General features: G+C 36.3%; 1 protein-coding gene across 12 annotated transcripts in view; it reads right to left on the bottom strand.

The window, feature by feature from the left end:
* The window catches only part of DMD (dystrophin), a 2,447,064-nt gene that overhangs the window by 1,861,515 nt on the left and 559,629 nt on the right, over positions 1–25,920 (bottom strand). For all 12 annotated transcript variants that reach the window (XM_049872854.1, XM_049872851.1, XM_049872858.1 and 9 more), the window contains one exon: positions 24,712–24,830. In XM_049872854.1, coding sequence (XP_049728811.1) covers positions 24,712–24,830 — 119 coding nt within the window. The remainder of the gene's footprint in view (positions 1–24,711; positions 24,831–25,920) is intronic.

Raw genomic sequence — 25,920 nt, 5'->3', positions numbered from 1 at the left:
CCCCATAGGGTTTCCAAGGAGCAGCTGGTGGGATTGAACTGCAGACCTTTTGGTTTGCAGCCAAGCTCTTAATCACTATGCCACCAGAGCTCCACCACTATCCCACCTCTTGAGTCCTAGTAGGCCCTAACTAAGCCAGTAGTTCTATGATATTCCCTCTAACTATAGCACACCCACTACTGAGGTTAGTAGGTGAAAGCTTGAAGCCGGACCAACCAGAGTCCTATAAGGCAGCGACAGGACTAGAGGTGTGGGCTGTCAGGGTCTGTTAAAAAATGTACTCTTCCCTAAAGCAGGTCTGCTGCAAAAAGTTTCTGATTCCTCCCTGAGGTCATTTAAATAGGCCTTTGCTTCACTCTTTAATGCCATTATTAATTGGTGACATATTCTACTATACGCACTCCTTTCATCCCACAAGGCAGATTTTCTTTTTATGGCCTAGTGGCCCAAATAGTAATTTAATATAAGTCATTAATAATAGAAATAAATTATACATTTCCACATGATAACCTTTTCTACCTGCTTTTACAAGGGGAAAACAGCAATTTAATTAAAATGAAATACAAACACCACTTTAAAAAAATAGTAATAGCATGGACAAAAATAGCTAGTCCTTACTACGAATCATACCATCATGGATTGAATTATGTCCCCCCCAAAAATGTGTGTATCAACTTGGTTATGCCATGATTCCCAGTATTCTGTGGTTGTCTTCCATTTTGTGATCGTAATTTTATGTTACAAAGGATTAGGGTGGGATTGTAACATCCTTACCAGGTCACAAACCTGATCCAATGTAAAGGGAGTTTCCCTGCTGGGCCTGCACCACCTTTTCTCTTTCAGGAGATAAAAGGAAAGGGAAGCAAGCAGAGAGGGGGGACCTTATACCACCAAGAAAGCAGCACCAGGAGCAGAGCATGTCCTTTGGATCCCATGGTCCCTGCGCTGAGAAGCTCCTAGTCTGGGGGAAGACCGATGAGAAGGCCGACAGAGAGAGAAAGCCTCTCCCTGGAGCTGACTCCCTGAATTTGAACTTTTAGCCTACTTTACTGTGAAGAAATAAATTTGTCTTTGTTAAAGCCATTCACTTGTGGTATTTCTGTTATAGCAGCACTAGATAACTAAGACACATACTTTTGTAAGTATCTCACATATATTAATCCATTTATTAGTATCAACCACATATCAAAAATGAGGAAACTGAGGCACAAATTGGTTATGTAACCTGTTAAAGGTTACAGAGCTATTAAGGAGCAGAGTCAGGACTCAAAGAAAGACGATGTGGCTCTAAACCCCATGTTCCTAATTCCTATACACAGTGCTATTATAGATAGGTATTTCAAGTAGACCGGAATTCTCTAAACTGAGGAGAATTTCTCATTTTATGTGAGTTAAATCATCACTTAAGTCCTCCCTAATTCACCTCTGTCTCCTAAAAGAGTTAATACAGAAGAATCTAAGAACTGAGACCTAACAGAGTCCCCGAAGTCAAGCAATACTGGGGACTAGCATAATTTCCCACAGTGGGTAACATAATCACCTCAGGAAGGAAAACACCACACTTGCATCACAGTCTAAACGGTGAAGCTCAAAAAGCCTCTAACAGTAACTCATTCAGACCCATATATTCCAAGATAAAGCCACAGATTTTCACAGCAACTCCTCTCGTTAACCAATTCTGACCAGTCCCTGTCCAGACTTGTCTCAGAAACACCCAGCTCAGCCTGATACCCTTCCCTGAGGCTCCTCTTTGAGAGGCTCCCAAGATTCTGTGAAGGTGGTGTTCTCCCTCGCTCAGCAAGTTCTAACAAGCTCAGCTCTGTGTGATCAACATATTTCCCTGGAGGATTTTATGGGATTTTCTGCAGTCCTCATTCATAAACTAAAACTAGAAATGACTGAAAACTTGCTGTTTCTATTCAATGAGGCAAGCCTTCATTTATTACATGGGGTCTGTTTTCATCTAATTATTTTTGCTCCTCAGGAGAGGTGTTTGTTAATTTTCCAACTTATATTTTCTGAGCAAACTTACCTTGTAAGAAGTCTCCATCTGGTCCATCCCCACAATATATTATTTCTAGTTATGCCACCCTAGCTACTTCCCTGGGCTTCAGTTTATACTTGCAATGGGTGCTATTCCACAATCTCACCCATCCCGATTCTCTGCAGAGGAAATCTATGATTGTCAATGGGCAAATACGTGGAATGTCTAGAAACACAGCAAGCTCAGCTTAAGATGCAGCGGCCACTTGAAGGAGATATGGGAAGATTAAGTCCAAAATTTCTAGGCAGGAGAAATGGCCTGCTAAGATTGTGACGAAAACTCAGTATCTGTTCCATTTTGCTAAAATTAGTGATCAAAATTCATTTCTTTTTTTAATGCAATCACCATATACTCAGTACCTCCTTGTGCAAGGCATGGGACTAAACTCTAAGGGAAAGAGGACAACTCATATGATATGACTTCTCATTTAAAGCTGTTTAAATCCATCACAAATTACACTAAAATATTAATTCAAAGCACATCTTAAATTAATCTGGATTTATCGTTTCTAAGGAGTTGTTTGAGGAAGTGGACTGACTAATGTAGATGAAGTTGTTTCAATTACAACAAGGAATTGTTCCCCAAGCTTTCCTATTTATGAACCTCAAAGCTAAACCACTCATCTTTGGAAATGCTCAATTATCTAAACAAAGTAAATAAACTTATCCAACCAAAAATATGCTTGTGGATGAAGCTGATGTTTTACAGCTATAAAAACTCAGACAAAAGTAGAACGAAATTACAAAAAGATTACATTGCATTTTATTCACTGATAAAGTGAATGAAGCTAAATGGGTCATAAAAACGTATATACGGTTTTATAGGGCACGAGGCATATATAGCAGCATGAATTTATGTCTTTTTTAAAATTTATACAGTGATTAAAAGTAAGCAACAAACCCTACAATTATCTGAGTAATTAGAGCTTCTCAATTAAAAATGAATGCTGGTGAGATTAGCTAGATTTCTAGGTCACTTTATTTTACATCATTATGAATTTATTCATGCCAGAATCTTAAAGCCAGGGTTATGGAATAGGCAGGGAGACCCTAGTTGCAACATTTGATTTTTTTTTTTTTTTTAGAAAGAAAATCCTACCAAGCTAGGGAATTAACAGGATGATACACTGAAAGTCATTAGGACACACCCAATGTGTTCTAAACACCCAATAAATATTGCTGTTATTACCGTTCTTAGGTGCCATCGAGTTGGTTCCAACTCATAGTGACCCTATGTACAAGAGAAGGAAACATTGCCTGGTCCCGCACCGTCCTCACAATAGCTGTTATGCTGGAGCCTATTGTTGCAGCCATTGTGTCAATCCACCTCGTTGAGGGTCTTCCTCTTTTTAGTGTTCATTATTTTACCAAAACACACTTTAAATAAGTGTGTAATCTCAGAAAATTTAACCCTTATGTAAAGAAGTAACTTTAAGATAACTCGTGCCATTATAGTAAGAATGAAATATTTTCCTGTATTCTTATTCTTATTATTACTATTATTCTTTTAGTCATTTGTGCAGATACCATTTCCTGTCTAATGGGAAGAGTAAACCAAAAACCAAACCCACTGCAGTTAAGCCCATTCCAACTCATAGCGACCCTATAGGACAGACTAGAACTGTCCCATCAGGTTTCCATGGCTGTAACCTTTACAGAAGCAGATTGCCATATTTTTCTCCCATGGAGCAGCTGGTGGGTTCGAACCACCAACCTTTAGGTCAGCAGCCAAATACTTAACCACTGCAACACCAGGTCTCCATTGGAAGGGTAGAATGCCTAAAAACAAGAAGCATGAATTTAGAACTTTAGTAAAGCAGCTCCCCAAAAGAAATGGAGACATTTTATACGTTGGAACACATTATCGCATTTTTATTGGGAAAACCTTTACAGAAATTTCTAGTTATCATTTAGATATGCAAATGCAAGAAAAGATACTCTGGAAGTTTCAGATGCTTATTTGAGGAGTCAATCTGCTTTGCAAACTCATGAAAAGGTCTGTGTGAATGAAGGGAATAGTTTCTTTCTGCATATTACCTTTGATTTAGAGAGATTTTTCTCATTATGTAAATTAGACATCCTTATGCTATGTGCATATTATCGCTCGATTTGGGGAGGTTGAGGTATATGTGTGTGCGTGAGAGAGAGAGCATGCACATACATACCTGTACACATGTGTACACCTGCGTTACTATACAGGAGTGATCCACGGGAGAAGTATAAAGAGAAAAGAGACTATGGATGAAACCTGAGCTTGATGTGGCTCAATATAGACTTGGCAGGTGATACTTTTAATTAAAATTTAATAATACAGAATATATTAGATATGCTGGCTACTGCATATTGATGTGATTGTCATGAGACATTGTGTACTCAAAAGGGTCAAGGATTATTTCTCCTGAAGACAGTAGGGATTCCTACTGCCAATCAGACTTCAAAACAGCAGGTTGCGGCAAAAGGAATAAGGGTTTGGTCTAGGGTAAGGGGGAAAGTTTCTACCTCAGTGCCACCTGTGATTTAAATCCCAAACCCTGCAGACCTGAGCACTGCTGGACTACTCCCACTGAGGGGAGTAAGCTTGCTGCAGAGCTAAACGGGTAGTATAATAGACCAGCTAAGCCAAGATTTTTTTTTGTTGTTGTTGCTAGGTGCCATCAAGTCAGTTTCAACTCGTATCAACCCTGTGTAGAACAGAAGGAAACACTGCCCAGTCCTGTGCCATCCTCATGATCATTGTTATGCTTGAGCCCACTGTTGCAGCCACTGTGTCAATCTATCTTGTTGAGGGTCTTCCTCTTTTTCCCTGACCATTTACTAAGCATGATGTCCTTCTCCAGGGACTGATCCCTCCTGAGGAAATCTTGCCATCCTCGCTTCTAAGGAGTATTCTGGCTGTACTTCTTCCAAGACAGATTTGTTCGTTCTTTTGGCAGTCCATGGTATATTCAATATTCTACGCCAACACCACAATTCAAAGGCATCAATTCTTCTTTGGTCTTCCTTATTCATCGTGCAGCTTTCACATGCATATGAGGCAATTGAAAATACTATGGTTTGGTCAGGTGCACCTTAGTCCTTAAAGTGACATTTTTGCTTTATAACACTTTAAAGAGGTCTCTTGCAGCAGATATGCCCAGTGCAATGCATTGTTTGAGTTCTTGTCAAGCCAAGATTTAGGCAGTAGAAAACCCCTGTGGAGGTATATTAATTTTCAATTGCTGTTGCAAAAGATTATTACAAACTCATTAACTTATAGTTCTGGAGATCAGATGTCCCAGATGGGTCTGGAGGCTCTAGGGGGAAATCTCTTTCCTTGCATTTTGCAGCTTCTTGAGGCTATCTGCATTCTTTAGCTCATGGTTCTCTTCCTTCATCTTCAAAACCAGCAACAGCAGGCTGAGTCTTTCTCAGATTACGTCACTCTGACCTACTTTTCCACCTCTCTCTTCTACTTTTTAAGAATCCATGCGACTACACTTGGCCCCACTGGGTCCACTTGGAAAACCCCAGGATAATCTCCCTGCTTTGAAGTCAGCTAATTAGCAAATTTAATTACATCTGCAATCTTAATTCCCAATTGCCATGTGATGTTCGCAGGTTCTAAGGATTGGGAATGGCCATCTAAAAGGAGGTTTTTCTTCTACCTACCACTGAAGATTTTAAACACGCCAACCTAAAATAAAACATCTTACTTAGTACCTTGTTTTCAGTTTGTCTCTGATGTAATTCCGTTTCGGTATCTTCAAGCATTCAAAATCTTTGTGGCCAAAATATACATATATAATTTTTTTTTCTGAAATGGTTACTGCAGTAAATTTGACTATATTGAGAATGGCTATTTTAAGCTGTTCGATGATTATCTGAATTATTTTATTATTCCACTGATAGGTGGTACAGTAGCTCACCAAATTCCAAGAAGCTGAGTTTAACTCCACACAACGAAATAACAACTGAAAGGGAACTAGAAAATATTGCTTCAGACCCAGTGACACATAATATTTATAATAATTTGCTGTCCCTTTTTATGCATTTAGATTGTTTAATAGCTGTGTCAATATATTCTTTGTTTTATATTCTTTTTTTCATGGTATATTAAAACTGTTTAACAAATCACAATATATTCAAGTAATTTTTTAACAAGAAAGTTTAAATTTTTTAAATTGCCTTTTGAAATAGAATTAATATATTTTATAGATTAAAGTATTTTAATATCATTGTAAAGTATTCTGAGGAAACACTTAAATTATAATTACACATCCCAATTTGTATTACAGTTTAAATATATGGTCATTTACATTTTACTTTTTAAATCACTTATGTATTTTCCTTTATAAGCACTATATCATTTTTTTCAAATAAATCATAATTTATACATTTGTATAAATCTTATAGTGCACAATCTTAGTAAAGCAATGTATATTGCTTAAGTGTACAAAAAATAATAAAAGTCACTAAAAGAAAATGTGTTTTATAATTCCAGCTGGAACAGTCAATTTCTACTCTAAATATTAAAAAAGGATTTTTCTATGGATCACATAACAGGTACTCTGGCAAAATTCATACTCTATCTACCATATTAAGGTTTCTACCTTACATAAAATTCTCAACTGGAATCTACATTATCCTGTCCAACAGATGCCTCTAATTTTTTTTATGAGATGTGCAGTTTTTTTTTTTTTTAAAGTCTCATAATTTATAATAGCTGGTTCCACAAGAATGCATATGATTATCATTTAGCTTGGGGAAAAAAGCTTATTTAACATATTTTTTAGAACGTGTCTGCAGCTTCTTGTAAATCAAATCTAAGGTCTAATTGTTAGTATAATTAATGTTTTATTTTTGAAAAGTACCTTCCCCAGTATTTCTTTATTTTAATGAAGATAATCAGAAAGACCTTATTCCAACTTAAATAGAAAAAAAAAAAGCCAGTAAGAAGGAAAACATGAGATGAAACCCACATAACAATGCCAATACTTGGATGCCAACCATTTAGCTGTTTCTTCATGTTAATTCCTTGTAATAATTAATTAATTTAGGTTATCAGGCTGATTAGAGTTTATATGATCAATTCATCTTGTTGTTGTTAGGTGCTGTCAAGTAGGTTCCGACTCTAGGCAACCCTATGTACAACAGAATGAAACACTGCCTGGTACTGTGCCGTCCTCACAATCATTGTTGCGTTTGAGCCCATTATTGCAGCCGCTGTGTCATTCCATCTCGTTAAGGGTTTTCCTCTTTCTCACTGACCCTCTACTTTACCAAGCATGATGTCCTTCTCCAGGGACTGATCAGTCCTGACAACATGTCCAAAGCATGTGAGAAACAGTCTCACCATCCTTGCTTCTAAGGAGCATTCTGGTTGTACTTCTAAGATAGATTTGTAGAATTCATCTTAGAAGTTTAAAATCCTCATTTGTTCCTCTGACATATTACTGGCTCTATTACCTTCATGGAAACCCTGGTGGCATAGTAGTTAAGAGCTACGGCTGCTAATCAAAAGGTCAGCAGTTTAAATCCATGAGGCAGGGGTTCTTGGAAATCACGTGGGGCAGTTCTACTCCGTCCTATAGGTTCGCCATGAGTCAGAATCGACTCAACAGCAATGGGTTTGGTTTTTTTGGTATCACCTTCATGTAACCTTCTAATGTACATACATACACTCTATAACTGTTAGAATCAAAATGTATAATTCAGGTAACATTTATTGCAAACTTTTTAAAAAACAGCTACTCTTTCAGGTTCTGGGGATTCGGCTACGAACAAGAAAGATTCCTTCACATGAGGAATTCACCATCAACTAGGACACCCGACACATCTACAACATCTACAGTATTGTGATAAGCCAGTAGTACTTTGGAAGGAACAAACACCAGTGGAATATAAGTCAGTATTAATTCTTTCAGGAGTGTTGAGTTTTATATTGCATTGCATATCACTGATACAGTGAAACCTGTGGCAGCCAGAACGCGACAGGACTGCCTTGTTTCTCTAGGTCTTGCGTGTTTTCCGCCTTTGACATGGTGCTGTCTTAGCATTTTTCTGTTGCTCCTTTTAATGGGAAACATGTACTTGAATTTTCCTTCACTGACAGGTTTCTGCCTTACACAGGTTCCAGCTTTCACAGGTTTTACTGTACAATCAAAGTAAAAAATGAGAAAGAACTATCTTCTCATTTACTGTTAATATTGTGTTAAGAAATATTAAAAAACCAATAAACACCAACAATAACAGAACAGATTTTTGAAGATAAAATTCATGTACTGCAATTGGGTGGGTTTGCAATTATTTATTTACTGATCTATCTCCCTTAAGGAGCCCTGGTGGTGCAGTAGTTAAAGTGATAGACTGCTAACCCAAAGGTTAGTGGTTCGAAACCACCAGGGGCTCTGCAGGAAAAAGATGTGGCAGTCTGCTTCCGAACAGATTTCCAGCCTTGGAAACCCTATAGGGTCGCTATGAGCCGGAATTAACTCGATGGCAATGGGTGCTTCCCTACAATTTTTTACTCTGTAAGTTTAAGGTCTGTCTTATTCTTGCATCCTTATGTGTACCTAGAACACTCTCTGGGTCAGTATGAATCAGAATCGACTTGATGGTAACTGACAACAACAACATATGATAAGTAGTTGGTATGTGGAGCTAATCATGGTACCTACTTGCCCTACCTACTTCAGTAGTTCCCTTGCCTTCCTAGTGCTTTGGAATGTTTCAGCTCTCACTGGTACAACCAAAGTTTGTCTTGTGCCTCCTATCTCTCCATGCACCGACAAGGCAAATGAATTCATACACACTCACACACGAGAAACAGAGCAAAGCAACTTAATTTACCTATCTCAAAGATAGCTTAAATATTGAAGACACTCACTCACTAAAGATTTTAAGATATGGGTACAGAATATCCCAATATTAGAGAAATAAAATTGCATTCATCTGCTCTGCTTTCTCTATGTTCTGTAAATGTATGGTATTCTCCTCAGAAGATAACACGATAAGCTTAATTGCCATCTTAATACTGTTAATCTTCATGTGGGCCCCCAGATAAGAAAGGAAGTTGTCTTTTCCCTAACCCTGGCTGCATCTGAATGTTAAATAGCACCATGGTCATTTGTCTAAGAATGAAAACCAATTTTGAATATATTCTAATGAAAATTATGAAAATGGACATTTCCTGAGGTAGGTAGAAAAAAAAGGTATAGGGCAGATAAATTCATAGGCCATGTTCTTCATTAATAGTTATTCATGGAAAAGTCTTACTGTTTTATATCATATGTGTTAGATATGATGATTAGAAAAAAATTAGAATATTAAAGGGAAAAAATCTCAAACACAGTATGCATAATATCCATATGAGGACGAATTAAAACAAAAGACTAAGAATGCTTTTAACATGTATCAGGGACGAAAGAAACATGTTATTCCGATATTGTTTAAACCAGCAAAGTGCTTAGTCTTTCTGGAGATCAGTTTACTTGCTGTGAAATGGAGAATGAAAGGAAAGCATCCCAGGCAGTAGGAACAGTAAGTGCTAGGGCCCTGAATTGTGTAAATATGATGCTGGAGGCTGTGTATATATAAAGGACTGGAGACAGAGTCAGAATGGAAGCAGAGACAGAATTCAGCAAGCTCCTGGTGTGGCCAAGGAAAGAGAGGATAGTGACTTGAAATATGGAGGTGGCAGTAAATGCAGAGAGGTATAAAAGAATTAGCGACACATTCTGAAAGTAGAACCCACAAGGCATCAGGATAAATTGAAGTTTTAGGGATGACAAGAATTTGGGAATCAAGGGTGGGGTTATGTAGGTTTTTGCTTTGAGCAGCTGAGTGACTAGACAATGGCATCACCTATTGGTCTAGGGAAAACTAGAAACAGGTTTCTCTATAAAGATATTTGTCCAAACTATCGTTTTCTTCAGGAATACAAGACAGTGCTACAGAATATTATATGGGAATATCAGATAGAGTTTCAATTCAAATACAGTTTACATTAAAATTGCTTTTGGAACAACCTTTAATTTGGGGGCAATGAATTGATGGGTTGCTTTATTACAAATAATTCTCTTCATTGTATTCATGTTTAAAGCTGTTTAATTACCATCTGAAAATGAATTGAAAACAAGGATGTATTAGTACAAAGATTCCCAGTCCAAGCCTATACTGTCAATGCAGATATGGTTGAGTCATGGGGAAAAAAATCAACCACTCTGAAAACACTCATGAGTTTAGAGGACAAACTAAACAATCTTTTAAACAGCCCCAGGGGGGTCTCAGTCATTAAATTACAGAAGGCTAAGAAAACAACCATCCCTATTAAATGGTTTTCTACGTTTTATAAGTAGATGTCCTCCCTTATATATTTTACTGGCAATATATAAGTTACCTTTATAGAGAAAGCTTTCCTATAGCTATCAAAAAGGTTAAGAACCAGAGGTGTATTACAGGCCAATTTCTCTTGTAAATGTTGACTTAAAATAGCTTAAAGAGCTTCTCCTCATGGCAGTGATGATAGATTACACTAGTTTTAACTGTTTAAAATGCACTGTTCAAGTGTGTGTGTGAGTGCGAGCACTTAAGGGTGGTTTCGTGTATGCACACAGGTGTGGATTTACAATGACTTTTGTCCAAGTTAGCATGTGTCAGTGCTAATAAACAGCTTTAAACATGAGAGAAAATACCCAGAACTTTTTATTAGAATCCTCATATTTTAAAAGAGCAATGCCTACCAAGTCTTATTCAAAATAGTGAAGGACTTTATCATTTAAGAAATCAATGAACTTCCAAAAAACCAAGGAAATGGAATAGAGGCTTAGGTTCCTGCTCCAAAACCGACTTCACAATTAAAGTTTATGCATTTAATTCCAGTGAATAGGATGGAGAAAGCAGAATAAGGACTACTGTATGGATGCAGTGGGTTTTGCTTTAACACTGCCCATCTAAAAGATTGTGATATATCCACATATCCATATAACAAACAGTTGGTCATTTATTAGAAAGGGGTATTATTACCAAACACACTTCATAGTTTTTTTAAGCATTCTACTATTTTCTAAATTAATTTGTGGGGATTAGATAGTTTTTTGTCTTGTATAAGAGTTTCTTTTATACTTGGCTTGTTGGCTCATAAGGAGTTGTCAATTGCTTGGCAGATTCTCTATCTTTTTCTTTTTGATGCACTTGAAGCATATAGCACTTTTTCTTACATAAAGCTGTCAATCAATAAGCATTTGATGAGTTGAATGAATTTCTGTTTGGTAAAACAATGGCTCTGAGGCAAAGAAATATAAAAATCTTATTTAGTGTCTACAATAAATCAAAATGTCATGATTAGAAATAGGGGCTACAGAATCTCTAGATTATTAGTGGCATGGTAAAAACCCACTTGTCAGAGGGGGAAGCATCTGGGTCTACTTATCCACCTGCCCAAACACACTCTACAAAATCATTCTTTTATATTTTTTAGACTAATTTTTGTTCATTCAACAGAATCCAATATACCTACATTAACTCAAACAATAGTGTTCTATAATGTGGTTGTTGTTAAGTGCTGTCCAGTTGGTTCCGACTCATAGCAACCCTATGTGAAACAGAATGAAACACTGCTCAGTCCTGTGCCATCCTCACAATTGTTGCTATGTTTGAGCCTACTGCTGCAGCCTCTGGGTCAATCCATCTTGTTCAGGGTCTTCCTTTTTCACTGACCCTTTACTAAACATGATGTCCTTCTGCAGGGACTGGTCATTCCTGATAACATGTCTAAAGTACGTGAGATGTAGGCTCAGAGTCCTCCCTTCTAAGGAGCATTCTGGCTACACTTCTTCCAAGACAGATTTGTTCGTTCTTTTGGCAGTCCATGGTATATTCAATATTCTTCACCAACACAATAATAATGATGGCTTATATAAAGAACCAATGCTTACATTTTGATGATCAACTCTAATTTTAAAAATTTCCACTCACACTCCAAGATTAAAGTTCTCTGAATTATTATGCTTGTTCAGTACCTCTTGATATAGTTGAGAAAATATTTCTTATAGAGATGAGAACATTCCTTCAACCACTGGTTAACTTTGGCTGCCATATTCCTCACCAGTCTATATTTAAGATTAAGGTAAAGAAAGCGGAGGTAAGGGGATTAACATTTATTCCCTTTGTGATATGTCTTCCTTGAAATATATACGTCCACTTACTATGAATACACCAATACTGTCATTTAACAGAATATTCACATCATATATTATTGAAATCTTGCTATAACTAATTTTTTAAATCAGCAGATTTACCTGAGTTATGAAAATTTTAGTTAATTTTTGTTTCTTCATTCCTTAATATTCTATGTTTTGTACTTTTTTTTCATTTTTCACATGCAGTTGTTATATGTTTTGGTCTGAAAAAAATTAGATGAAATACCAAAAAAAGTATAGATAAAATTACAAACACATATTTTTAGCCAGGAACTCATCCCTTAGCCATCATTTTCACATTTGCTTGTTGTATTTTGAAATTGGGGGAATTTGTTCTCGTATTCAGCTTTTCTTAAGCTGATTCCTACACAATTTTCTCCAAGTACTCAAATGCCCAAGGATCCTCATTGTTCTAGACTAGTCTTTTCCGATCCCCTGCTATCTGTGCTCCTTTGATTAACAAGTTCAAAAGCAGCATGATCTATTATCGCACTTTAGTTGATGTGAGGAGTGTTTATCAAAGGCTTCACTATGTACTCTTGCCTCAATGAATAGCATTAATTCTAAATAAACCAAAACAATCAAAGATTTCAAAAAAAGTTTCCCCTTTCCCTGAGGAATGCATGTGTGTATGTCCTATCTATGTATAAAATGGTTATATATATTCTATTTCATGTGTTTTTAACCATAGTGTCTCATCTGCTAGAAGATTAATAAAGAAGTTCTAAAATTTAGGAAATCCAAATCCAGTTATTTTCACAAATTATTCACTTGCCTACCTGTTTCTATACAGACACAAGTTTTGAGACTAGCTCAAATAATAAACCAATGAAAAGAAATGTGTGTCATACAGAGAAACTTAGATATTGAAGCCTAGGGAAAATTGCACATCTTCACTTAGTCTTTCTTAGGATAATAACCATGTCTTTTTTTTTTTTTCTTTTTTCAATCCAACCCATTTGTGACTCAAGGTGGATATCAATCTAGATAAGAGAAGATGTTCACCTCACAGGCTGAATGGGGAAATATTTGAGAAAGTGAGATGTTTTGGCACGCCTTAAGTGACAATCTGGCCATCTTTTTCTATGTCTAGAGTTCACAGAGAGAGAATAGAGGGGAATATATTTAAAACTGGTTAGTATTTTCCTTTGATAATTTTAGTATTTGCCTTTGATAATTTTAGTGTGACTTGGATAAGATACCATACTTGCAAAATTCATAAACATTCTTCCACTTTGATTAATTATTTAACTATTCTCTGAGGAAGGCAACATAGTCAAAAGGCCGAAGCTAGTATCTTAGTCTGACTCCAGTTTGTATGACTTTTGCTTTGATTTTCAGCACACTTAGAATCAATTAATTGATGTGCCTCCGTCTTAAAAACAAGGACAACTGCCTTGCCCGTATCAAAGAGTGACTTTTTAATCAATAAAAAGGAAAAATTTCAGGAAGGAGGTGAGTGTTATTCTGGAATTAGATTATGTATTGTAGCAATTACAAACAGAATCTAATTCCGACTCCCCACATGAATGATGTGGGCAAGTCACTTAAAATCTGTAATCTTCAGTTGTAAAATGGTCATAATAGTACCTACGTTCTAGGGCTTATGCAAGAATAAGATGAAATAATGCATATAAAGTGTTAAACACTGTGCCCAGCACTTAATAAATGCCCAGTTAATATCACACCAGACCATGTCAATATTTCTGTACAAATTTAACTTCTGGTTTCAGAAGACAAGGGTTTTTCTGAGTTACGGGGAACCAGTTCAATCAGTTCAAAGTTCAAGCACCTCCATGTTGTTAAATAAAGTTATGATTGTGGGAGGAAAACTCTATTTTCACAAATGTGCTAATTAGTGTCTTACAAATACTATGACAATTATAAGAATGGGTAGTATAATTATGAATCAGCCTTCGAGAGACTTCTGCTAGAAATCTTCAGTGTGACTGCGTGTGTGTGTTATCGACTCGCTGAGGAATTCAAGATGTATGTCCAGTCTATAATCTGAACTGGGAAAGACTAGATTATATGGTGAAGCTCAAGGATGTGAGAGACTACAATGCAGAAACCCAGCTCTCAACCAGCCATATCCCTCAGACCAGGAAAGTGAACGAAGCGGGAAAATCACTGGGGGAACAGCAAGATACAAAATGGGAAATTATTTAATTTGAGGAGAGCTGGTATTTATGCTAGAGGCGGGCAAAATAATGAGGAAAAACAGCTATCCCTAATTAAGATAATTTATAAGAAGTAGAAAGAGAAGTAGAATTTAATTTCTACAATATACCTGGTACTTGACATATGTTTCAGCTACTTTTTCTGAGCACATATTACAGGCCAAATACTACAAAGGTATAATCTAACAATGTTTGCAGTAAGTCTCTGAGGTAGATTATTGTTTCTACGTTGCAGGTGAGCAACTCTGGGGCAAAAATAGTATTTCAATCCAAGACTAGTTGACTCTGTGAATAAAAGGTTAACATCAAGCCTCAGCTAATTTAGACCATGAACTTCCTTTTTCCTTAAAACCAAAAAACTCATCGCCATTCAGTCGATTCCATCTCAGAGTGACCTTATGTGTTACACAGTAGAACGTCTCCATAAGGTTTTCTTGGCTGTAATCTTTACGGAAGCAGATTGCCAGGCCTTTCTTCTATGGGATTGTTGGGTGGGTTTGAACCATCAACCTTTAGGCTACTAGCTGAGCTGCACAGAATTAAGATGATTGTGAAATGTTGTGCTTCTCTTGTTTTCTAGGTTTGCTACTTGTTGGCAACACAGAAATTGCTGGTTAGGGCGAAGAAATTGTGAAGTAGCATGCAGGCCTTTGGCCTATGTGACTAAGGCCAAAAAAACCAAACCTCTAGCCATGGAGTTGGCCACAGCTCCTTTGTGTCAAGTGGCCCACAGGAATTTGGCTCCGATCCTCAATAGCCATATGCACACTATGTAAGTGAAGAGAGATAGGCTGGCATAGAATCTTTATCTCATTGGATGGCCCAGATGCAACCAAAGTACACAGCTTCTTTTTCTCTTCACTTACAGTGGTAGGACAGGCTCCGAAGTTCATTACGTCCTGCCCCTAAAAGTCATCTACCTGGCTGAAAGACAGGTTGTTTAGGAAAATCCTAGAAAAATGACTTGTGATTAAAGACAACTTATTTATGCCATTATTATCAGCAATCATGAGTTAATTAAAGCCATCTGCTTCCTTCAAATGAGTTTAAGGACTCAGAAAGTTGTACTCTGAAAACAATTACTTGACTTACACTTTTAACTCTTTTTCTTTACTTTTTCCCTATTATCCCTTAGCTATTACTAAAAACTATTTTTCTACAATAAGAGGTCTTTATCAGCTGGGCCAGTGAAAAAGGTTTTTACTGGCTAAAAGTGAAAAAGTCATCATCAGACTCCTAATGAAAGGGTATAGTGATATGAACGAGGACCAAGGTGAGAGGGGGGAAAAAAACGTAAAAGAAACACACACTGTCAAGGACAACTCTGTACACAACTCCTCTCACCTGGACAATCTCTTTGGTGGACTCACCATTAGAGTGAGAGCACCATTCTATCACAGACATGTCTGTGAAGTAACGAAGAGAATTATAGGTGGAGAAAAAGAAAGAGAGAGAGAGCACCGTGCAGACAGGAGATAAACCAAGTTCCTTAATCCTAAATAGAACATTTTGGTGGCCAGTCTTATGCAACAACTAGTCTATTTCTTTTTTTATCTAGTAGACAAACCATTTGTCATTAACAACAGGACTGTTATTAGCAATGCCCCAGTAATTAGAGACGTGAACAACAGGCTTAGTCACCTCTTGCGGAAGAAAACTCTAGAGGTCTGAACAAATCCTGGAACAACACATTCTGGAATTTGTCCTTTAAATAAGCTTATCTCATGGAAACAGTTGTCTCTTGTAGTGGTTTTCATCTTTGGCTGTATGACAGTCTCACCTGATGACCTTTTAAAAAGTGCTGGTGCCAGGGACTCACTCAGAAAAATGAAATCAGAATATCAGCTCCAGACCCAATATTTTTAAAAAGCTCTCCCAATTGATTTTCTTGGAAAATCAAGTTGGAAAGAACATCAGCTTTGAGAAAGGATCATCCCGGATTGGATTTCAACTCAGCTATCTACTGGCTGTGTAAACTTGGTTTTAGTCAACTTCTTTAAACCTCAGTTTTTCCATCTATTAAATAAGGATCAACTGCCCTGGAGTTACTGTATAGATGGAATAGCATTACATACGTGAAGTACTATACCTAGAACATGGTTGTACTATTTCCATTGTAGTTCTCTTTTACCAAAAGGAACTTTGCACGTTTGAGTTTATAACTCTGATGATAATTTTTTTAAAGCTTTTTAAAGGGAAAAGTGTGTATCGATTTGAAGTAAAAGTTTATTCAGCAATATCAAAACAATATCTCACAAGTGCGATACGCAAGAACAACTGACTATTTCTAAAAAGGAAAAAAAAAAAAGAAACTGGGTGTCAACCACCTAACTAAATTTTAACAATACACAAAATCCCTGAGCACTTAATACCTGGAACATTTTTCCCAGCTGTGAAATGGATATCATATGACCCACTCCCCCTCATGATTGCTATACAGCAATAAATGTAAGAATATAGTTTATTATTTTTAAGCATAAGCGTAACTATAAAGCCACTGGTCTCCTTTCACAAGGATTAAATCTTGTTATGAGAATTAAATTAACCTGTTAGAAAAATTAAATGGCATCAACAAAGACCCTGTTTCATTTTTATTTAGCGCAAATAAGGTTGTAAGCCAATATATTTCACATTCTAGCTGTTAAACAGCCCACACACTTTTATGGAAAGAAATTATTTAATTGGAAAACGTATTCACCAACATTTGTATACTCGGCTTTAAACCCATCAAATATTCATTCAGTTTATGTGGTATCACTTATAGTTGTTGCTCAAATATAGTAAAACTCCATTTTGAAGACAGTGAAAATGAGTACCAATGTCTTAACTATCAGCAACATATGCCTTAATTTCAAACTTTATCATCGACTTAAGTAAAACCTAAAAGATGTTTTTTTAAACTATTTATGCCACTTTATTCTCTTTTTGTATTACTATTTAATTATTCAAAATGTTTTTGATTTAAGGCAACACCCTTCTATGATAATCACAGATAAACTATAGAGCATTTCATTACTCAAAGGTACCATTGTATCATTTATGATTTCATAGCTGAATTAAAAAATCATTAACAAATAAGCAACACCTGGGGACACTATCTTCAAACTATTATATGTTATTCAGCATTGGAAAGTGGTGGGAGCTATTCCCATTGTTTAAACAATTTGCAGATGTATTTGTCAGTCACTCAAAATGATTTACTGTGAATTTATAGGTCTACAATGCTTTTTTTTTTTTTTAAGTTGGAAAAAAATCCTGGTAAGTTAATTGAAAAAAGATTTCCAGTTATCTATGCTGGAATTGGAAACCCTGGTGGCGTAGTGGTTAAGTGCTACAGCTGTTAACCAAAAGGTTGGCAGTTCAAATCCACCAGGTGCTCCTTGGAAACTCTACGGGGGCAGCTGTACTCTGTCCTATAGGGTCGCTATGAGTCGAAATCGACTCGATGGCAATGCGTTTGGTTTTGGGTTTGCTATGCTGGGGGGTTATACTCAAACGTTTCTGAACAAATTTGGTGTAGAATCTTATCCACAATGTAAATCTCAAAGTAAGTTATTAGATTGTATTTCCTCACTTAATTTCCCCTCAAATTAAGAATTTCCCTTGCTTAACTACAGCATATTTATCCTAATTTAACAAATCAATCCCTAGGAGAGATACAAAATATAAATCGACTGATCATTTTTCATGAAGTCAAAATTGTGGGAAATTATAAAAGAACATGAAACATTTGTAGAAAAATACCAAATTATGGTGGAAAAGAAAAAAAATTTTTTTTCTTTTGAAAGGGTAAATTCAGGCCATGCGCACACATACCAGCCGACTGAATGTTTTGCAGGTCTCCTTGTTGTCTAAGTGGGTGAATTTGGGACAGTGACATTCAATTATTTCAGTCATCCAAGAAACTGAAAAAGGATCAGCAAGACCAAAATAGCTTCACTTTATTAGTGATTGGTTCAAATTGTCCTGAAAATGTTCAGTTTTCTGTGTTATCTGAACTGAGAGTAAAATAGAACTTTAAAATACAGAGACAGGAGATCAAAAAAAGACACTAAATATAAATACTTTCTCTATCTCTGAATATGCCTCTTTCTGGATTCTCAGTTTATATCTGTGTTAACATATATATATAATATATTTACACATATTTTTTGCATTTCTGGTCTAACAAGCAATTCAAGCTCTCCATCATGAAACAGGAGATTGAAAGATTAATGTTTTAATGTTAATGTAATAATCAGTATTACAACATTAATATAGTATCTGCAGCCTCGGAAACCCTGGTGGCATAGTGGTTAAGTGCTACGGCTGCTAATCAAAGAGTCGGCAGTTTGAATCTGCCAGGCGCTCCTTGGGAACTCTACGGGGCAGTTCTACTCTGTCCTATAGGGTCGCTATGAGTCAGAATCGACTCAATGGCACTGGGTTTGGTTTGGTTTTTTTGGATCTGCAGCCTCATTTTGATGTTAACATATTTTTATCCTGTCATTGGTAACTTTTCACCTGCATAGAAAGTATTACGTTCACATACAAAGTACTCCTCATTGTTCCTTAAAGATTTCTTTTCTGTAGCAGCCATGATGGATCTGAGGATGCATCCAGATAACTAAATACACTGGTATAATTCCCTCTAACTCAAATGCATTAAAGCGTATGAATGTGGCAATGGATGGTCAAGACTAGTTATGCAACTTGTGTGGTCATGGAAAAGAGAAGTGTCTTAAGGTTAAGTATAAAATCTAAAGATAGTCAAGGATATTCTAATAAGTACCCTTGTTCCAATGATACACAGGCTAGCAACATGTTAATCACATTTCTCCAGATTTCTACACCAGCCATCAGTTTTTCTAAAGTCTCATTATGTATCAGTGTTAGTCTCTGCTCTAAGCAGTGCTAATAAAAGTATATATTCAAATTATTTAACACAGTGTTTTCCAAACTCCCTTGCAAAAAGGTTGTGCTGGATATACATTAAAGAAATGAGATGGCAATGCTCAATCTCCTAATGTACCCAATGCCTTTGCTAATACAATAATGCATCTCTAATTTGTTCATTTTGCTTGTAAGCCACTGGTTCAAAATTAAAGAAATTTTTCCATTATTATTACATTGAACACTATTAAATGATATAATATGGTTTTAATGATCAAATTTTAATGTTTCTTTAAGAAAGAAACCCTGGAAAATACAAGTGGCCTCCTGCTGACATAATAGGAACATTATTTTGCTATTACCATATGTGAATAAGCAGATAATACTTTCTATTTTCCGTAGCAGAATAGCTAGACTAAAAACTGTTTTCCAAGAAACTTGGAATTTAGGATTAGATGATAACAACGTGTAATACTTCTGAAGACCCTCTTCCAGGGATAATAGCATAAATCAATATTAAAAAAGGTACAACAGAATAGCTATTTTGTAAAGCTGCTGTCACTGGGCTTCTGTTAAGGGGGATGGAAAGTTTTCAAAACAGATAATCTTGATGGTTGAATAACGTGGTGAACAGGATTCATGTAACTGAATTGTAATATAAAAAATATTGAAATGACAAATATTTTTACATATATATTTACCAGGATAAAAAAAAAGGCAGTGGCCATTTTTATTCACATGTGTAATGTCATATTTTTTGTTTAAATATTATATGGAAAACAAATCACTTTGAACTGCATAGAGTTGGGCTCTAAATAGTCTGAGAGATTTACAAAAATAATTTCTAGTTGAAGTATTATACACACGAGGGACACCAATATATGCCACCCGTCATCATATTTTCTGAAAGCAAAGTTATTCTACAATGAGTTCTAGAAAATAAAATCAATCCTAATGATATGAGTGTCCAAGTCCATAAAAATTTCTAGTTATGTAACTGATAAATAATCCTTCTGAGTTGGTATGGCTTTACCCTTTCAATTTTAACTTGTGTAAAAAACTTATTAACATTTCTTGTTTTTATGGATCCAAATGTAATGGTTGGAACAGAGGCAGAAGAAAATAAAAACTCTGATGCATTTGGCTACAAACTGGAAGGCTGGATGTTTAAGTCTACTCACAGGCACCTTGGGAGAAAGGCTCAGTGACCTACTTCTAAAAAATCAGCCACTGAAAACCCTATGGAGCACAGTTCTACTCTGACACACATGGAGTAACCATGAGTCCGAATCGACTCATTAACCCACTGCCATAGAGTTGATTCCTATTCATAGCGACCCTGAAGTGCAGAGTAGAATTGCCCCATAGGGTTTCCAAGGAGTGGCTGGTAGATTTGAGCTGCTGACCTTTTCGTCAGCATCCAAGCTCTTAACTACTCTGCCACCACAGCTCCTATAAAAAAAAATAGGAAGAGGTAAATATTATAGTCCATCGGTTCATCTAACTTGGCAATGACCTAATACCACTTGCTCAAACAACTGATATCACACCCAAAATAAAAAGCCTTAGAGACATTCTTCTGTTGTTTATAGTAAATTCAGAGATATCTATTTTCCCCTGGTTATTTTTTTAAGGTTAAAAACCTCCATGCATGCAAAGTAATATCTGAGAACATTCATGTCAGGGGTAAAATGTCCCAGTAGGCAGAGCTAATTCTTGGGAAAGTAGACTCTAAAAACAACTGAGGAGTGATACAGGGATTAGCCAAGCAGAAAATAGAATCCGTGTCACCATCCTCATGAAGTCAAAATGAAGTGGATTAAAACCAAACTCTAATTGGTTTGTAAATGTCGTTTTCAGATTACAAATATTTCTTCCAAAGCCTAGTGTTCTTTGTTAGTCAAGTTTGACTGTCATCATTCATTTTTCATTCTAACGTTAACCTGATAAATGAGTGAGGGCATTTCCATATTGTATTGCATATCCAAATGGAAAGGACTGTCTGCAATATTACAGGCAAGACATCTAGAGCCAGCACAATTTTTTATCCCTGATTTTTCCATTCCTTTAAAGAGACCATTTTCACTTTGTTATTCACAAGGAAAAGCTGGCAAAGTATTCTCTTAATACAAGGAGTGTTCTGTGGACTGGCAAAGAAATCAACTTGTTTGACATTCAGGTACGCACACAGTGTACAGAACACCCACAATGCACGTACAAGGTATGTCTTAGAGAGAAATCGTGATAGAAAGTGAAATGTCTTATTCACAATAGGACATATTTTGAAATGAAATAAACCTATATCTATGAGCATAAAGATGCAAAAATTATTAAATAATTTTTCGCTGGTAGTAATTATTTTTTACCTAAAACCAAAAAAATCAAACCTGCTGCCAACGAGCCGGTTCCGACTCATAGTAGAGCTGCCCCATAGGGTTTCCAAGGAGCGCTTGATGGAGTCAAACTGCCAACCTTTTGGTTAGCAGCTGTAGCACTTAACCACTACACACTGAAAACATAGCTCCTGAAATTGCTTATGCTAATGCCTACTACTACTCATTTTAAAAGGCGACACTACATAAAACTAAACCTCAGGTCTCAGAACACCGTTAAAGGTCTAACAAAACATCCCAAACTCTACATATGCAAGATAAGAAAATTGCAAAATTATATTTCAATGACTCTTTAATTTATAAATCAACCCAATCAAAATGGCATATTTAAAATTCTAAAAACATGCTTTTTAACAGGAATTTTTAAAAATCAAATATAACTTCAATCCTTGAATAATAAAAAAAACTCCCCAAACATAAAGAGCTTATATTAACTTCCTAAGTGCGTATTAGACATAAAATGAAAAATGCTTTAGAAAATAGCTGGCATCATCATGCGTAAACTAAAGAACCAATATTCAGAAAAATACAAAGAGGAACTAAAGGGTAATTACTATACAGGGTATGAAAGATATTCATGAATCTCCCATTACAGACATTGAAGAAAATGTTCTAGGTCTTAAATCCTAAGTGATGCTCCTCTTTTATGACTAATGAAATCAATAAAGTCGTTATGATCTATTTAATATTTCCTTTATCTTTCAACCATCATTGATATCACCTCTTGAAAAATACTGAATCATAGTATTTAAATGCATTCTTGCATATTTCCCTCTAACATACTAGTGGGAACTAGAGATATTTAAAATATATAACATAAGATGTATGCTGAATCCTCATCTTACTGACAGCCATAAATAAACTTGAACAAACCTTTCAAAAAGAAAGAATGCTCTTTGAATTGGGAGTCCATAAATGGAAAGGGTTTTCAGATCTAAGACTTAATTGGTAAAAGGAAACCATAACCCATGCTTAAAAATGCTTAGATCTCTATTAATCAGTTTTTAGTTCATATCATATTTGATTGACTAAACTGTCAAGTTTGGGATATTATAATGGTCTTCCTATTGCCTGTATTATATTGTACATTTCAACACATGCTTCCCATTTAGGAGAGCAGGAGAGCAGATGGAATTGGAAATATCAGGGCATTTTACACAATAAAATATATTACTAATGTAATTGCCCCTTTCAATTACAGGCTTATAAATATACTTTCTGATTCTGACGTGAATTCCCATCGAGGTACCCCTATCCGGTTGATTCAAAGGAGAACACATAAGTCAAAAGCCATTTTTAATACCTAGCAAGAAAAAAGATATAATGTAAACCTACTCTTACTATTTCATAAAAGCACAGGGCATATATAATGTAAACCTACTCTTACTATTTCATAAAAGCACAGGGCATACATAAGAATGACTACAATACATCTGCCAGGTAAAGGGAACTGAACACAATATGTAGATAAACTCACACACACACATACACATACACACACATCAACAGGCTTATCCTTCAAATCCATACACCATAGCTCTCATCCTCAGGGGTTAGAGTCCAGGTTTTCATGGTATCTGCCCTATCTTCCTCACAGATATTTAAGAAAACATGTGAATGAATACTTGCAGTCAATAGTGAAGTGACCCTCCCCCACCCTGCAGAATAAGGAAAGTAGACCTAAACTGCCACAGGAGGGATGTGTTACAGAAGCAACAGAAAAGGGGTTTCTGAAGTCAGTGCTCAGCCATGCATTACGGAAAGGAGAGGAAGCATTTCTAATGAATTTAATCTGATTCCAACCTCACAAAGTCACAAGTGTGCAGTTTTAATTTGCCATCCCAAGTACACGTGCTCACCAAGAGAAAGATTGGTCAATTAGACACAAGTGTTCTGGATTTGGTGATGGTTAAATACCTCCTTTAAAATTAATGAATTCCCATTCTGATTTACATACCATCTTTTGAAGCTTGTTTAAAGTGAGCCTTAGTCCTGTTCCCCAAGACTGATTTGATACTGAGAAGCTGAGGCAATCCAGTTTCTGGGCCTGCAACACTTAGGATTGGATTCTAGTTAATAACCAGTTCATCAGTTTAAGGCTATCTTGTGGATTATTTCTGAGCTTTTCCTGATGCAACCTACCACCACTTGATGGTCTCCTCTTTTGGAACTGACACAATGTCCCAAACACCATTGGATTATAAAACCTGACCCAAATATCAGCTTCTATAATACCACAGACAACAATCCTATGGACGTTGCTTCTCCAACTTTTGGTTTCAGAGTGTGAATAAAGCCTCAAGAAAGGGAGAACTGAGTCACCAATTTCAAAGAAGTCAGCACATCGAAAAAGCACCTCACAGGCTAGGAGAAAAGTAGAGGTCAGAATGTCCTCATTAGCCATGTGCCTGAATGGTATCACTGTGTAGTGCAAGAGATAAGGATGAAAGTGATTTAAGTGCAATAGAATAAAAATACAGTGCTGCCTGTCAAGGGAAGAAATAAAAAAATAAATAAATATTCAATGGAGGACTTCCCCAGAGTGACAGATTATAACAGAAGCAGTGCCAGAAATACATTTCCTGATTTCAACAGTAAACTAGGTTGCCTTTTATATAGTATATGAATGGAATTGGCAAGAGCAGCTAATTAATTATAGCTGATTAGTCTATCAAATCACTTGGTGGAATAAGCAAAAACATTAACTTTCTAAAATTATTTGGAGTCAGTGTTATTCCAAATGTAGTATGCTCCAGTTGTGAGGCATGAATATTCTAAAGGCTTGTTTGTTTGTTTTTCCACCAAAGTTTTACACTCTAGTCTTAGATATTGGCATTTGAAAATGAAATTCATAGGGGATAATTGACAACATAGTTTGAAAAGATAAAAAAAAAATAGTTTGAAAAGAGAGAACGTGTTTAATACACTAACAATACAGGAAAACATTCTTTTTTCTATTCTGCATTTAGGATGTGGAAATGTCAAGTCTGAGATGAAGAGCATTAAACCATATTAAAAACAGTGGTAGTCCACAAATATACCAACCTTCGGGATCAAGTAGTTTCTCTATGCCTAATTGATATTTAGCGATGTTGAATGCGTGTTCCAATCGTTGTGTGGCTGACTGCTGGCAAACCACACTATTCCAGTCAAACAGGTCTGGCCTGGAAAAACAGACACGTATACAAACATGAATAGAAATCAAACAAGAATATTCCACATGATTCACTTCAATTCTGCATTTTGATTTGCAACCCCTGTCCACAGTCTTTAAGAGTTGAGTATTACTAGTTATTACCCTCAATAACGTTTCTTATTTAAACAAGTCACAATTTTGATTGAAAATCTTGAAAAAAGTAAAGTCGATTTTATTCTAAGTAATCCAAGCAACAAAACTGTATTAATCTCCATCACTCTGTGGCTTTGAATACCAGCCACTTGCTGGTAAACTCCCAATTTTACAGCCTGGCCCAGACCTCTTTCCTGAACTCCAGATATTTATCCGCCTACTCAGTATCTCCACTTAGAAGCATTGCAAACCTCAACTGTCCAAAACTGAGATTCTGATCTTAACCTCTCCCACCCCATTACCCTACTTCTGTTGCAGAATTCCTATCTTAATAATCAAAGACAAGTTCAAACTTCCTGTTGTGTAGATGAAAACTCTTAAGAGTCCGATGGCTCTTTTACTGTCACACAACACTGCGACGGAGACATATCCAGAATTTGGCCAATTCTCACTATTCCCACTGCCACCAATCTAGAGCAAACCCATCCTTTGGTCTTTCCTGGATTCTAGCAACAGCCTCCTAACTGCTTTCCCTACACCCACCTTTGCCCTGGTTCATCTATTATCAGCAGGGCTGCCAGTGTGATCTACTAAAATATGTCTCATCATAGCTTTCTGCTGTAAACTCTGTAATTAGGGAAATAAAATTCACACTTTTAAGGGTCGCCTACACAGGCCTGCATGGTCTGGCTCTCTTTTAACTCACAGGTTTTATTTACTGCCTCTCTCCTCATATCTCTCAAAGAAGCTGGAAGTTTGCCACCTTTGCATTTGGTGCTTCCTCTGAAATTCTCTCCACTCAGAAATCAATACAGGCCACTTCTTCAGTTTTTGAGCGTCTTTATTCAAGTCAAAACTTTTTTTTTTATTCAAGTCACGTGATTCGTGAATCCTTCCTTGACCACCTCATCTAAATCTTGCAACCCCCTCATCAAATATCTGTATACTCATTTCCTTTCTCCCTT

The sequence above is a fragment of the Elephas maximus genome, chromosome X (genome assembly GCF_024166365.1).
Source record: "Elephas maximus indicus isolate mEleMax1 chromosome X, mEleMax1 primary haplotype, whole genome shotgun sequence".
NCBI classification, from domain to species: domain Eukaryota; kingdom Metazoa; phylum Chordata; class Mammalia; order Proboscidea; family Elephantidae; genus Elephas; species Elephas maximus.
The sequence above is the reverse complement of the archived record's forward strand: the minus strand, read 5'-3'. Positions and strand labels throughout refer to the sequence as shown.